This window comes from Lupinus angustifolius, chromosome LG11, assembly GCF_001865875.1.
Source record: "Lupinus angustifolius cultivar Tanjil chromosome LG11, LupAngTanjil_v1.0, whole genome shotgun sequence".
Taxonomy (NCBI): Eukaryota; Viridiplantae; Streptophyta; class Magnoliopsida; order Fabales; family Fabaceae; genus Lupinus; species Lupinus angustifolius.
The window spans coordinates 18,051,287-18,066,039 of NC_032019.1; the positions used below are offsets into that span (position 1 = coordinate 18,051,287).

At 32.9% G+C, this 14,753-nt stretch overlaps 2 protein-coding genes across 2 annotated transcripts; both read right to left on the reverse strand.

The window, feature by feature from the left end:
* LOC109359786 (CRM-domain containing factor CFM3A, chloroplastic/mitochondrial-like) lies at window positions 2,393-5,210 on the reverse strand. The gene is made up of 3 exons (XM_019604481.1): window positions 4,208-5,210; window positions 2,591-3,080; window positions 2,393-2,517 (listed from the first exon to the last, which is right to left on the reverse strand). Exons 1-3 carry the CDS (start codon window positions 5,090-5,092, stop codon window positions 2,393-2,395), a joined length of 1,500 nt encoding a protein of 499 aa, XP_019460026.1. The 5' UTR covers window positions 5,093-5,210.
* Window positions 6,394-11,415, reverse strand: LOC109359455 (protein SIEVE ELEMENT OCCLUSION B-like). Its single transcript, XM_019604128.1, has 7 exons — window positions 11,131-11,415; window positions 10,871-10,942; window positions 9,750-10,168; window positions 9,259-9,347; window positions 9,049-9,185; window positions 8,213-8,704; window positions 6,394-7,186 (listed from the first exon to the last, which is right to left on the reverse strand). Exons 1-7 carry the CDS (start codon window positions 11,347-11,349, stop codon window positions 6,587-6,589), a joined length of 2,028 nt encoding a protein of 675 aa, XP_019459673.1. The 5' UTR covers window positions 11,350-11,415; the 3' UTR covers window positions 6,394-6,586.

Below are 14,753 nucleotides of genomic sequence, written 5' to 3' on the forward strand. Positions count from 1 at the left end.
TGCTCCGCCATCTATTTATAGCCTCTAATGTTTTATAAACAACTGTTCTATCAAAATTCTATCTTACACTAATAAAAATATGTTTATGTCAATTATAAAATTTAAATAATATATTGTTTTTGTTTCATCATTATTAAAGTGAGACAAGATTTAAAAGACAAATACATGTTCATGTTTTATATGTATACTTGGTGATTGGTATCATAACTTCAGTATAGAGAGATTCCGTAAGAGACACAAATAGAAGGTTAAAAAGAGAAAAATAAAAAACAAAAGCAAAAGTTATAGCTTCTGAACTATTCTCTCTTTTTTAGTTGTAAATTCTGCAGTGGTGTCTCAACGTGAAACATGTTACTATGTGGTTGTAATGTTTGCATTGAGGTATACCCTTATATGACTTTCTTGGAATCATGGGGTATGTAAGAAGACTGTGAGATTAGATTTTCGGGGTATAATTGTAATTTTATTGAAGTTATCTAGCTAGATTCTTTCTTTGCGGGGTGTGTCGTACTGAATATCATCACCAAACTTTAGCTTTAATTTTGAAGAAGATTGCTACATGAAAAATAAAATTGAATAGAATGAGTAAACCTTAATTCATCCTTCGGTTTCACGTTGGGGTGAATACTTACATGATTTAGATCATATATACTAGTTAAACAAGCATTCTGTTCTTTCTATTGATTGAAGATTGAAATTAGATACAAAATAAACGAAAACAAAAAGGTTAAATAGAAACCAAAACAAAGTTAGGCTAAAAACTGAAAAACAAAAAATTGATATAACAGTTTTAACTAACAAATTTGCTAAAAATAGAAATAGGAAAAAAAAACTAAGTAATGAATGGATCATGATGATAGGTTTTCTCTTTCTTTTGTTGGTCATATTTCAACAGCCCCACAAGCTGACATGTGGAAATTAAGCAGGCCAGACTTATTAATCAGAGAATGAAATGAACCAGGAGGTAAAGGCTTGGTGAAAATGTCAACAAGCTGTAAAGAGGATGAAATTGGCAGCAAATGCAAAGTCTTGTTTAACACCCTTTCTCTTACAATGTGACAATCAATCTTGATGTTCTTCGTGCGTTCATGAAAAACTGGATTGACATCAATATACAAAGCTGACATGTTATCACAAAACAAAGAGATTGGTGAAGGATGCAGAATTCTTAAATCCTGAAGCAAGAATAACAGCCATTGAGATTCACAAGAAGCCATGGCTAAAGCTCTGTATTCTGCTTCTGTAGAGGATTTGGACACAATATTTTGTTTTTTGCTTTTCCAAGATATAAGAGATGTTCCTAGAAAGAAACACCATCCTATCACAGATTTTCTTGTGTCCAAGCAAGAAGCCCAATCAGAATCAGAGTACCCCTTGAGGGCAGTGTTATTGTTGCTGGAAAACAGGACACCTAAACCAGGATAATTTTTAATATATCTAAGAATCCTATAAGCTGCTTGTTGGTGTTGGTCGGTAGGGGCAGATAGGAACTGACTTAGGTGCCCAACTACATAACAAAGGCCAAGTCTAGTGTTGGTAAGGTATAAAAGCTTTCCAATTAATCTTCTATAAGATGTACCATCTACCAGCATGGAACCAGAGGTGTTATGAAGCTTGTTATTGTACTCCATAGGAGTGGAGCATGGTTTGCAGCCAAGCATTCCACTCTCATTTAAGAGATCTAGAACATATTTTCTTTGATACAAGGAGATGCCATGGACAGATCTAACAATTTCCATTCCTAAAAAGAATTTAAGGATACCTGAGTCCTTAATGCTAAATTTATCATGGAGCATATTCTTAGTGTTCTGAATTTCACATAAGTCATTGCCTATTAAAACCAGATCATCGACATAAACCAGAATAGCAGTAAAACTAGAGGTTTGGTGTTTGGTGAATAATGAATGATCAACATTAGATTTATAATATCTTGAGGCAACTAGGAATATAGCTAACTTTTCATGCCATTGCCTACTACCTTGCTTAAGCCCATATAGAGATTTTTGTAACTTGCAAACATAATTGGGATTATTAACCTTTAATTCAGGATGCATTTTCATGTAAACTATCTCCTTGAGATCACCATGGAGGAATGCAGTATTGACATCTAATTGGGGTTTAGGGTTTAGGGTATCTATGTTGGGAGCAGAAGTAATGGTATCTATGTTGGGAGCCAATGAAAGGAGAACTCTAATTGCGGTCATTTTGACAATAGGGCTAAAAGTATCTAGGTAGTGTACTCCTTCTATTTGACTAAAGCCTTTTGCAACAAATCTTGCTTTGTGTCTCTCTATTGTTCCATTAGCTTTATGTTTAATTTTAAAAATCCATTTACAACCAATTGCCATTTTATCAGGGGGAAGATCAGTGATGATCCAAGTATTATTCTGCTCTAAAGCTTGTAATTCAGTTTTAATTGCATCATTCCAACAATGGTGTAAGACAACATCCTTATAATGAGTGGGACCCACAATTTAATCATGGCTGCAGCTAAACCTTGTAGTTGTCTGCTTCTACCTGTATATCATGATGAATTTATAATCAAAATAAAATTCTAAAGTTTGATTGCGTAAAGGAAATGATGACAAACCTAGTGCAAAATGTGGAGGAAGGGTCCTTGAAAGCCTTCGTAGAGCAGTTGCCTCCCGTAGACCAAGTGAGGCTCTAACCCCAAAAGGAAGAACTCTGAAGGGAGGCTGGTAACCAGGAACAAATGTAGGAAGCATATCTGCATCAACGGGCAATGGATCACATCCAGACCAGTCTGTGTATCTAGGACCAAGACTATCCAATAACTTATCTACTTCATCTTCGTAGTTGACTTTTGGCAAACCATCTTTTTCCTTCTGGTCATCAATAGCTTCCAGTTCTTCCGTAGGCATATTTGTCCCGGAACTAGAAGCAAAATCAGAAGGTTTCTCCACAGAATCGTAAGAAGGGGGTGATAAAAACTTAGAAGAATTCTCGCTCTTTCTAGATATCTGTTTGTTCTGTTGCAATGAAGGATCCTCATAGCTCACACCCCTATACAAGGAAAGAGAGTTGCCAGACCGCCAAATTACCAGACCACCAGTTCTTTTCTGAATTTGGTTTTAGGAATTAACAAGAATATAGGTAAGGTTTATAAAGATATTAAAAAATTCATATGGAATCTATCTACACAAGAAAATGCAGCAGTCAGCAGAGGCAATTTGAACATTCAAATCAACCTCTAAGTATAATCTGGACTCTCCTGACAATTATTGTGGTTGAATAAGTAAGAAAATTTTCCAAATGCATAAGTACACTCGAGAGAGAGTGCTTCTCCTTTTGGGATATAGATGATGCAATTATTCACCACTACACTGGGAAATTCGCAAAAATAGACATATCATATTTAATATATATATAGTGACTCAAGTGAGAACAATTCTCATATAAAAATTGTGAGAACAATAAATCTAGGCCTTACAACCATACATGGATGGTTAGGATTAAAAGTTAGTTATTGGTCACATAACGACTAAAAAAAGTCATGTGAATATATCTTTTAATCTTGCAGTTCAAATACGATCCAATGGTCCATATAACTTTCTCATTTCTCACGATAACAATAGTTCTCACTTGAGTATATGTATTACAAACATCGCAACAGGTCCTGGGGTCAACTTTGAGAATCAGGATGTCCAGCTCTTATCCCAGGAAAGAAAAAATGTTGAGGATCCTAAACTAATCACAATAAGTCAAGGAATGAATGCACTATAAACTTGTATAGACTTTGCCTACCAATAACTCACTGAGTCACTGCCTACTTTATCAATCATATTTCCCCAGTTTAAGATGACTTAATCAGGAAAAAGATAATTGGATGAACATCTATTTGGATATGACATATACTAAGCAAAAAAGAGGAGGGGTGTTCTATGAAATGCAATTTACTGTTCTATTCTGCAATCTATCTGAGTTTTAACCATTCCATGTATTTACGACATGATCACCCATACAGATTTTGTTGATCTATCTCCTTTAAGAATTTCTCGACGAGTTACTAGTCCTCTTTTCTTTTATATATCTAAGACATGTTTAACTATAATTCACAAGATTTTGTTGTCTTTCAATACTCTTATGCATTTGCTTCTTGTTACTATCACACAACTCACCAGTTTTGTAATGAAAACAAAATATTTAAGGATTATATATTCATGAGCCTAAAGGTAAAAAGACAAACCTCCAGTATCTCATGTATTTTCTTCATGTTAAGTGCAGCATCACCTTCAAATTTTAGCCTCACAATCTCTGATTCCCTCCACCTCTCATGAATCATGTCTACAGCAGCTTTAGTAACCCCACCGCTCCTAATTCTCGTCTTATGCTTCTTCTGAAAAGTCATGTTCCTCAGCCTCCTTAACTCTGACTCAGGAAGAGTCAGTTCCGCCAGCGACGTCTTAGTTTTCCTCCCACGAGAAGAATTTCTTTTTTCAATATCTTCCTCCTTTGGCTTCTCCCATGGAAACCTCACCTCACCATCACTTCCAATGTTTCCAACTCCAAATGGAGAATCTGGCGAAAATCCACCTCGTGTATTAGGCAACATCCCTTCCTCTACATAAAATATATCCTCCACAGACCCTTTTTCTATTAAATTACCCCTTGTTCTATCTTGCTTCTCATTACCATTCTCCACATACCCAAATTTCTTCAACTTTTCCACAATCCTATCCATAGTTCTACCACTTCCACTTCCACTACCTCTATCATTATCATCACCATCATCATCAGAGCTTGAAAAACCAAATTTTGAAACATGCCCACTTCCAGAATCATGATAATCTAAAAGGGCACGTGGCGGTTTTGGACGGCTATGTTTATTAGAGTGGTTCCAATTCTTCAACCAACTCTCAGTACTAAAGCCTTGGCTGGGGTTACAATAAAAGACTGGTTTTTTAAGGCTATTGAAACTAGAAATCCTAAAGGGTGGTTTCAAAGTGAGGTTATGAGAATGGTGAGTTGAAGAAGTGTACCTGAAGTAGTGGAACTTGGGGGAAGAGTGAAATGAATCGAAGAATGTTGCAGTTGCAGAAGGGTGAAACTGGCGAGTGGGTAAAAGAGCCATCACAGAATGAAGAAAAAACAAAGCATGAGTGATGAGTGAGAACCCAAATGGGAAAATAATAAGATAAGAGAAAATTGAAAGTGTAATATAACGAAGTTGGGAGAAAGGTACTAGACAACTTTGTTTTTCGCTGTGCCACACCACATTTTTTTCAACTAAACAATTTTAGAAGATAAATAGTATAAATTGTTATGAAAATTGGGTCTACGGATAAACCAGTGAACCGGTTTAAAGGAAAACTGTTTTGGACCGGCCTAAACCAGTGAATCCGTACAAAGTCAGAGGTTTTTATTAAATCTTAAAGTAAATTATATAGACATTCCTGAGTTTTAGCAAAATTACATAAACCAACTCTCACTTTTTTACATCTACATAAGTCGCCTAATTTTTATACTTTTATCACATTGGTCATCCGTACATTATTTGGATTTATGTCTGTCATATATCATATTTTGTTTAACTAAATTGCATTTATCACATTTTTTGTTTAAAAGATTACAATTTTTTTCTTCTTCATGAACGTATAAAAATTGTGGGGTTTGTGTAAGTACAAAAAGTTAAAGATAATTTATATAATTTCACTAAAACTTAGAGAGTATCAGTATAATTCACTCTAAATTTTATAATCGATTTTGAGAGAGAGTGGGGTGTAGGATTGAAGACACTACAATAAACATTGGCAATATGGGTATAGGTCATGTTCATCCGTCTATTATCATTAGCTCGTTTCATTTGCCTATAATGTATGTTTTATTTGATGATTTTTCTGAATGGCAAGACATATAGTATGTTAAACATGTTGAAACCTTACATTTATATTTTCTCACTTATATATTTTCAAAACAAATTTTATATTTTAAACTTTCTCCAGATTATTTCTAATTTTACTTCAATATTAATTAAATTTAAAAATATGATGTAAGATTAATGGTTTAACTTTATTTGGTGTTATAATTTTTTTTTCCAATTTTCCTTATTCGAATTCTTTAAAAAATTATATTGAGTGGCTCGTAAGCTCACTATGTTCGTATTTAGGGTGAACAAAGTTTAATTTTTTATGCATTTTAATTAATTGACATATCCTAATTGTTATAATCTAGTTCTCAATTGATCGTCAATTATTACATTTTAAAAAGAGCATCTTTTTTAGTAAAATTATTGTTTTTTTATAATTTATTTATTTATTGATATAATCCACTTCAAAATAGAACAATGGCGTGTATGCTGCAAAAATAACTTGTAATAGAACAAAAGGTTTAACTGAAATTTCATGTTTAAAGAAAACAAAAGGTACTGCACACACATAACTGATAATGTTATTCAATCAAGAAACTTAGTAACATACAAACAAATTGAAGCCATTATTATTTAGTTTCTAACCCATAAAAGGCCGAACCAAAACATTTATCTTGACACACACATAAAAGCAAACAAAACAAAATGTGTAACTGAAATTTCATGTTTTTAATAAGAAAACAAGCATTGTCCACAAAATCAGATGAGTGTGATGCTGCAACTGTTTGGATTATCACGATGGCAACAACTGTAATTAACAGAAGTCACTTCCATCACGCGTCCACACGTGGGATTAGGGCATGTTATAGTTGCAACCACATCAGAAATATAGTTATCACAACGAGCAGAAATAGCTTTAACAACATTATCATAGTATTCTATGAATGCAACATCAAAGCTTTCTTTCTCAACCACATTCTCCTTCCATTTATTAAAATCCACCACAGTTTGTAACATAGGTTCTCCATGACCAAGAAGCTTTATGTTATGCCCTTTACTAAGTAGAACCCATCCAAATGGATCTTTTTTGAGGCATTGCAAGCTTTCTAAGGCTTTTTGAATTTCACAGTCTAAGTTACTTTGGCACTGTTTTTTGGGTTTTTTGCCATCTATGCCAATCCAGAAATAAGGAACCTTGTCTGGGTTATCCTTTCCCAATTGATGGCGATGGATTGTAAGATCAAAATCATTGATGTATTCATGTTGTTTAATTTTTTTCATTGCAGTGGAGAAGTCTTGGATCCATTTAATGTCGTTACCTCCATAGATGAAGAAGTAATGATCCCTTGTTGTGATGTCCTGATTCACATGGTAAACATATTATGTAGAAATGAAACTAATGAGATAATATTAATCAGGAAATGATAATAAGTAATGTATGGGTATTCTTTATGTAAGAGAAAAAAGGAATATTTTTCATTAAAATTTTGGTGTTTTAACCTATTGAGAAGTATTAGATTTAATATTCTAATATTGACTTTCTTTTGTATCACTAAAGAATGTTTTTAAATATTAATTATTTATATATGGTTTAAAGTTCAAAGTTTTCTCCCATTTTATTTGAAAAGGAAAATGTTTTACCTTTTATGTAGACTGAAATTTGGTTACCAATATGATTTCGTATGTTTTTTTCTCAAGTACTTTAAGAAAATGTGCATATTAATAAAGATAAAAAATAGGTAAGAGATAGAATTAATATGCCATATCAAATATAATATCAAAAAATTGGTGTACTTAGTATACAAAGTAAGGAATCTGTCATGAAAATAATCCGATAAGACCCCTTATATTACATTTTTTTTATATCAGGAGGAGAGTGTATGTGATGGTGAAATAATAAGGTTATCTTTGGTTGAAAAGACATTTCACTTAGGTATGAAAAGAGAGAACTATTCTATATTCGGGGCAATGATACTAGATATATCTTTAACATTATTTAGAATTAACTTTATTAATTTTAACATTAATGCATATTATCACCTGGGAAAAAATATATACATCGATATTGTAAAGATTTTTTACATTGTCACTACATTATCTCCATTGATTTTTAGTCATCATTGACTTTTAAATAAAAATATTATAAATGAATGGTGGATGATGCCCTAACTGTACATAAATCTTTATATACATTTTACACTCTTTGCTGTCTCAAATTTTGTCATACACTCTTCTGTCCAGTAATAATGAAAAAAACATGTTTTTATTGGGTGAGAAAATGTATCAAAACAAATTTCTTGTTAAAGAAGTAGTGAGATGAAATTATTGTCACTATTTTCAGTAAAATATATGCTATGCTCTATGTATATGTAGTGGAATGCTTACCTCTGTGTTAATATTAGGATCTACTTTCTCGATTAACTTCCAAAGCCACAACCATTTCTTAATAAGATCTTCAGCATCCTCTTTCCTAAAAGGAAAAGCTTCAATCCCCCATTGAAAAATAATGGGCTTTGCATTCTCATTCATTATATCACCTTGAGGATTTATCAATGAGATAATAGGATCTTTCTTCTCAATATCATATTTCAATATCTCATGTATTAGTCCAATGCCTGGTAACTCAGAAGAATACTCCAACACATACCATTTTATTTCTTTTCTCAATTCATTGAATTTGTTTTTTCTGTTGTCATTCCAATCATCCACAACTGGGACCCACAGAATCTTGAAGTCTTCTTTGTTGAAACCTTTTACAACTTTTGGATTTTCTTGTAATCTCTTATAGATAGAATTTAAAAGAAAAATCTCATCTTGAACACTTTCTAGGTTTGAAATGAACAGCAACACATATTTCTGCTTGAAGACTTCAACACCCTGTTTGACAAAGACATAAAAACATATGTGTAGTAATCACTTATGATTAATGTACTATTCAAAGAAGGCACTGAGGGTATGTTCTTGAAAGGAGGGATGAATAATTTTTTTATAAATATGCTACAAATTTGAGAATTATTAATATGTAATTCAAAAATTAAATTTATCATCAAATGTCCCAATTCTATATAAAAAAATCTTAATCAAAGGAACCTCAATATTTTAGTACCCATGCTTTAAATTGCATTTTGCAACTGTATTAATATACACAATATTGTAGTTTTAGAGTCTTCACAAGTAAATACAACATAATCATAATTAATTTAACAGTGTTTATCACTAACCGTTTTAACTAGGGTGTTGCCTTCATATATTAGGGGTGTCTGAGATCCATTGCCATAGATGAGAAGCTTCAAGAAACCAACAACATTTTTAACTCTTTCAGAATCCTTAATACGTTTCTCATAGTCATCCATTTTCCCTGAAACAATATTAACTAGCATCATTTGAGTTCAAAACTCCAACGTATTCGAGGAACATGCCCTTGTACATACCTATTTGGTTTCCGCATGATTCTAGATGATAATTCAATTTGTCAACAAAGATAGAAAGCTTGAGTTGAAATTCTGACAAATTATATTCCCTGAAAACAAAAACAAAAAAACAAAGGGAACCAAGTAACCTATATACATTTATGTAATGTGATAGATCTATTTTAATAAAAAAATTGCGAAGTTAATCAGTCAGGTTTTATGTTATTTTCTGTTCCTAGATTAGCATGAAAAGTTTATTGAGAAAAGTACATCATACTTAATTTATTAATATAAAAATATGTGCTACATGAAATTTTATACAACAACAACTTAGTACCTGGAAAATAAAAAGCTTCAAATCAATCTTAAAGATGGTCAAATTATTTAACTTTATTATAAGCATATATATGATAAATTTGATAACCATTTAAATTATTTAAGAATCTAGTTATTTTTCATTTAGTAGGACTAAATTTCTGTGTCAAAATTTTCAAGTAGATGGGATGACTTACAATGTACTTCCAACGAATTTGCCAGTACAAGCAACAGTAGCAGCAATCGTCCAATACACAACAAGTGGGATTTCTTGAGTGGCAAGTAACAATGAATAAACTTTTTCTGTGTCATAATCATTACCATACCACAATGCCCACTTTCTAATGATTGGAAGAACTTGTTGCTCTAAAAATGTTAGCAGTTCAATAATATCAGAAGGGACGTTTCTGGTTTGAATTTGGTTGAGTTGTTTCAATGAGTTTCCAAGCATATCTGATGTTGGAAGCCTAAGAAGGTGCAAGAATTCTCCATATTCCAAAGAGAAAGCAACTAGAGTTATAAGTGCTTTTGCATCCCATGAGAAACCTCTTAGGCGTTGAAGAATCCAAAGTGTTGTCTGGTGTGCACATTGTGCTGTTCCACGTGTGGTTATCATCTGTTACCATGCATAACATTATTTAATTTGCTCTGTTTTTTTATTTGTAGTAATATAAACTGATAACTTGTAAATTGAAGTTTGGATTAAAAAGTTTATCTGGTAAGTTACTAACATTATATCTATTATTAAATTGTTTTTAGTTGATTAAGTTTTCCATACTCCTTATGAAATCATGTGCCAATGATTCTGTTGTTGTTCTTTTAGTTTGTCACAAGTCTATGTCTCTTTTGAAGGAAAAAATGTACTAGATTTCTCCATGTGAAAAGATTCACACTCATAACATCTATAGTATAGTTGTAAATTTTACTCCCCAATTGAAATTGTGGTTGCAATATTAAAATTACAATGATAGTTTTTTTTTATTTGTGCAATTGTTAGTATATTAGTATTTGTTCTAGGGCGAAACTCGAACCCTCAATCTCTTTTACTTTATCCCTAACCCTCAAACTACTTTATAACTCTTTGTTTATTTTTTAAAATTTGTTAAAGGTGAGACCCACAAATTCTTTCACTTAATTCTTTAAATTCATTCACTTTAACCATCATCAGATCACCTTATGACTCATAAATCACAATGATGATTACATTAAAATATATTTTAACTCAACTAATTTTTTTGATTTTGCCATTAATGTAAAATAATCATAAGTATGACTGCAACAGCAAATTCAAATCTATATATATTCATGAAAAGGTAACCTGAGATGAAATCAGCTTCAGTTCAGTGAACTCCGGTTTGAAACTTGTTAAAGTAGTGATCTGTGACTGACTCTGCATGCATGTAGAACAAGGACAATAATGTTAGTCATACTATGACTTTGGGCTATATAATATGTTTATTTTATGACTTCCTTTCCTATATTAAAAAGTAGGCTAAAGATAAATTAACTTCATAATAACAACAACAACTTAAGAATAAAAATTGTTGGAAGTGCATGAGAGAAAGAAGAGTGAATTACGTTAACTATAGCAGTTCCAAGAGTTGAGGCAGAAAGAACGTTGGAGACAAAGTCGTAAAGGGTCTTGATATCGCACTCTTGATCATCTTTTACATGAGTCAGATAAGCTTTGTTCAGGATCTCAGAGTCAGAAAGAAGCAATGGGTTCGGTAGCTGAGTTTTCTGCTGAGCTGAAGTTGCACTTTGTTGGATCGAAGCAGCACTAATTAAACCTGACATCGTGGTTCAATGTTATTTGAATACTTTGGTTTGTATTTGTAAGCAAATGATGTTTTGTCTTATTGTGATGTTAATGGAATGCTCCGCCATCTATTTATAGCCTCTAATGTTTTATAAACAACTGTTCTATCAAAATTCTATCTTACACTAATAAAAATATGTTTATGTCAATTATAAAATTTAAATAATATATTGTTTTTGTTTCATCATTATTAAAGTGAGACAAGATTTAAAAGACAAATACATGTTCATGTTTTATATGTATACTTGGTGATTGGTATCATAACTTCAGTATAGAGAGATTCCGTAAGAGACACAAATAGAAGGTTAAAAAGAGAAAAATAAAAAACAAAAGCAAAAGTTATAGCTTCTGAACTATTCTCTCTTTTTTAGTTGTAAATTCTGCAGTGGTGTCTCAACGTGAAACATGTTACTATGTGGTTGTAATGTTTGCATTGAGGTATACCCTTATATGACTTTCTTGGAATCATGGGGTATGTAAGAAGACTGTGAGATTAGATTTTCGGGGTATAATTGTAATTTTATTGAAGTTATCTAGCTAGATTCTTTCTTTGCGGGGTGTGTCGTACTGAATATCATCACCAAACTTTAGCTTTAATTTTGAAGAAGATTGCTACATGAAAAATAAAATTGAATAGAATGAGTAAACCTTAATTCATCCTTCGGTTTCACGTTGGGGTGAATACTTACATGATTTAGATCATATATACTAGTTAAACAAGCATTCTGTTCTTTCTATTGATTGAAGATTGAAATTAGATACAAAATAAACGAAAACAAAAAGGTTAAATAGAAACCAAAACAAAGTTAGGCTAAAAACTGAAAAACAAAAAATTGATATAACAGTTTTAACTAACAAATTTGCTAAAAATAGAAATAGGAAAAAAAAACTAAGTAATGAATGGATCATGATGATAGGTTTTCTCTTTCTTTTGTTGGTCATATTTCAACAGCCCCACAAGCTGACATGTGGAAATTAAGCAGGCCAGACTTATTAATCAGAGAATGAAATGAACCAGGAGGTAAAGGCTTGGTGAAAATGTCAACAAGCTGTAAAGAGGATGAAATTGGCAGCAAATGCAAAGTCTTGTTTAACACCCTTTCTCTTACAATGTGACAATCAATCTTGATGTTCTTCGTGCGTTCATGAAAAACTGGATTGACATCAATATACAAAGCTGACATGTTATCACAAAACAAAGAGATTGGTGAAGGATGCAGAATTCTTAAATCCTGAAGCAAGAATAACAGCCATTGAGATTCACAAGAAGCCATGGCTAAAGCTCTGTATTCTGCTTCTGTAGAGGATTTGGACACAATATTTTGTTTTTTGCTTTTCCAAGATATAAGAGATGTTCCTAGAAAGAAACACCATCCTATCACAGATTTTCTTGTGTCCAAGCAAGAAGCCCAATCAGAATCAGAGTACCCCTTGAGGGCAGTGTTATTGTTGCTGGAAAACAGGACACCTAAACCAGGATAATTTTTAATATATCTAAGAATCCTATAAGCTGCTTGTTGGTGTTGGTCGGTAGGGGCAGATAGGAACTGACTTAGGTGCCCAACTACATAACAAAGGCCAAGTCTAGTGTTGGTAAGGTATAAAAGCTTTCCAATTAATCTTCTATAAGATGTACCATCTACCAGCATGGAACCAGAGGTGTTATGAAGCTTGTTATTGTACTCCATAGGAGTGGAGCATGGTTTGCAGCCAAGCATTCCACTCTCATTTAAGAGATCTAGAACATATTTTCTTTGATACAAGGAGATGCCATGGACAGATCTAACAATTTCCATTCCTAAAAAGAATTTAAGGATACCTGAGTCCTTAATGCTAAATTTATCATGGAGCATATTCTTAGTGTTCTGAATTTCACATAAGTCATTGCCTATTAAAACCAGATCATCGACATAAACCAGAATAGCAGTAAAACTAGAGGTTTGGTGTTTGGTGAATAATGAATGATCAACATTAGATTTATAATATCTTGAGGCAACTAGGAATATAGCTAACTTTTCATGCCATTGCCTACTACCTTGCTTAAGCCCATATAGAGATTTTTGTAACTTGCAAACATAATTGGGATTATTAACCTTTAATTCAGGATGCATTTTCATGTAAACTATCTCCTTGAGATCACCATGGAGGAATGCAGTATTGACATCTAATTGGGGTTTAGGGTTTAGGGTATCTATGTTGGGAGCAGAAGTAATGGTATCTATGTTGGGAGCCAATGAAAGGAGAACTCTAATTGCGGTCATTTTGACAATAGGGCTAAAAGTATCTAGGTAGTGTACTCCTTCTATTTGACTAAAGCCTTTTGCAACAAATCTTGCTTTGTGTCTCTCTATTGTTCCATTAGCTTTATGTTTAATTTTAAAAATCCATTTACAACCAATTGCCATTTTATCAGGGGGAAGATCAGTGATGATCCAAGTATTATTCTGCTCTAAAGCTTGTAATTCAGTTTTAATTGCATCATTCCAACAATGGTGTAAGACAACATCCTTATAATGAGTGGGAGTGAAAGCAGTAGAGATAGCAAGAGAATAATGTTTGTGTGCAGAAGATAAAAAATTATAGGTAAGGTAATTGGATAGAGGATACCTGATTGAAGAAGATGTAGTTGGCATTGAATCATAAGCAAGTGAGCAGTGGTAGTCTTGTAGGTATTTAGGTGGTTTGTGAGTTCTTAGAGAGTGCCTTACAGTGTTGTTGGGTGAATCAGAAGTAATGGTATCTATGTTGGGAGCAGAACTATGGGTAATAGTCTCATGAGTAGGTCCAATGTTGTCTTGATCATGAGGATCTGTATTTGAAGTAGGAGTAGATGGGAGAATGGTGTCATTGGGAGAAGATGAATCACAATTATCATCATTGTGATAAAGGAAAGGATGAATAGGAAAGGGGTTGGTTTGTGAAGTAGAGGTATGTTGTTGGTTTATAGGACTGGTTTTAAGATATGGAAAAACATGCTCATAAAATTCAACATTTCTTAATATGAATATCTCATTGGTGTGGCAATCATGAAGAATATATCCTTTTGTGCCAGTGTGAATCCCTAGAAACACACATCTTCTGGACCTTGGGTCCAACTTGTGTATATGAGATGTGAGGGTTGTGGCATAACAGAGACTACCAAAGACTCTGATTGGAGATATATCAGGTAAGGCTTGGTGGATGATCTCATAGGGTGACTTATTATCTAGGTACTTAGTAGGTTGTCTATTGATTAAGTGAGTGGCATAGGATATGGCATAGTTCCAGGAACAAAGAGGAATATTGGATTGGAAAATGAGGCTTCTCCCAACAGTGAGTAAGTTTTGATGTTTCCTCTCAACAATACCATTTTGTTGAGGGGTTTCAACACAAGATGTTTGGT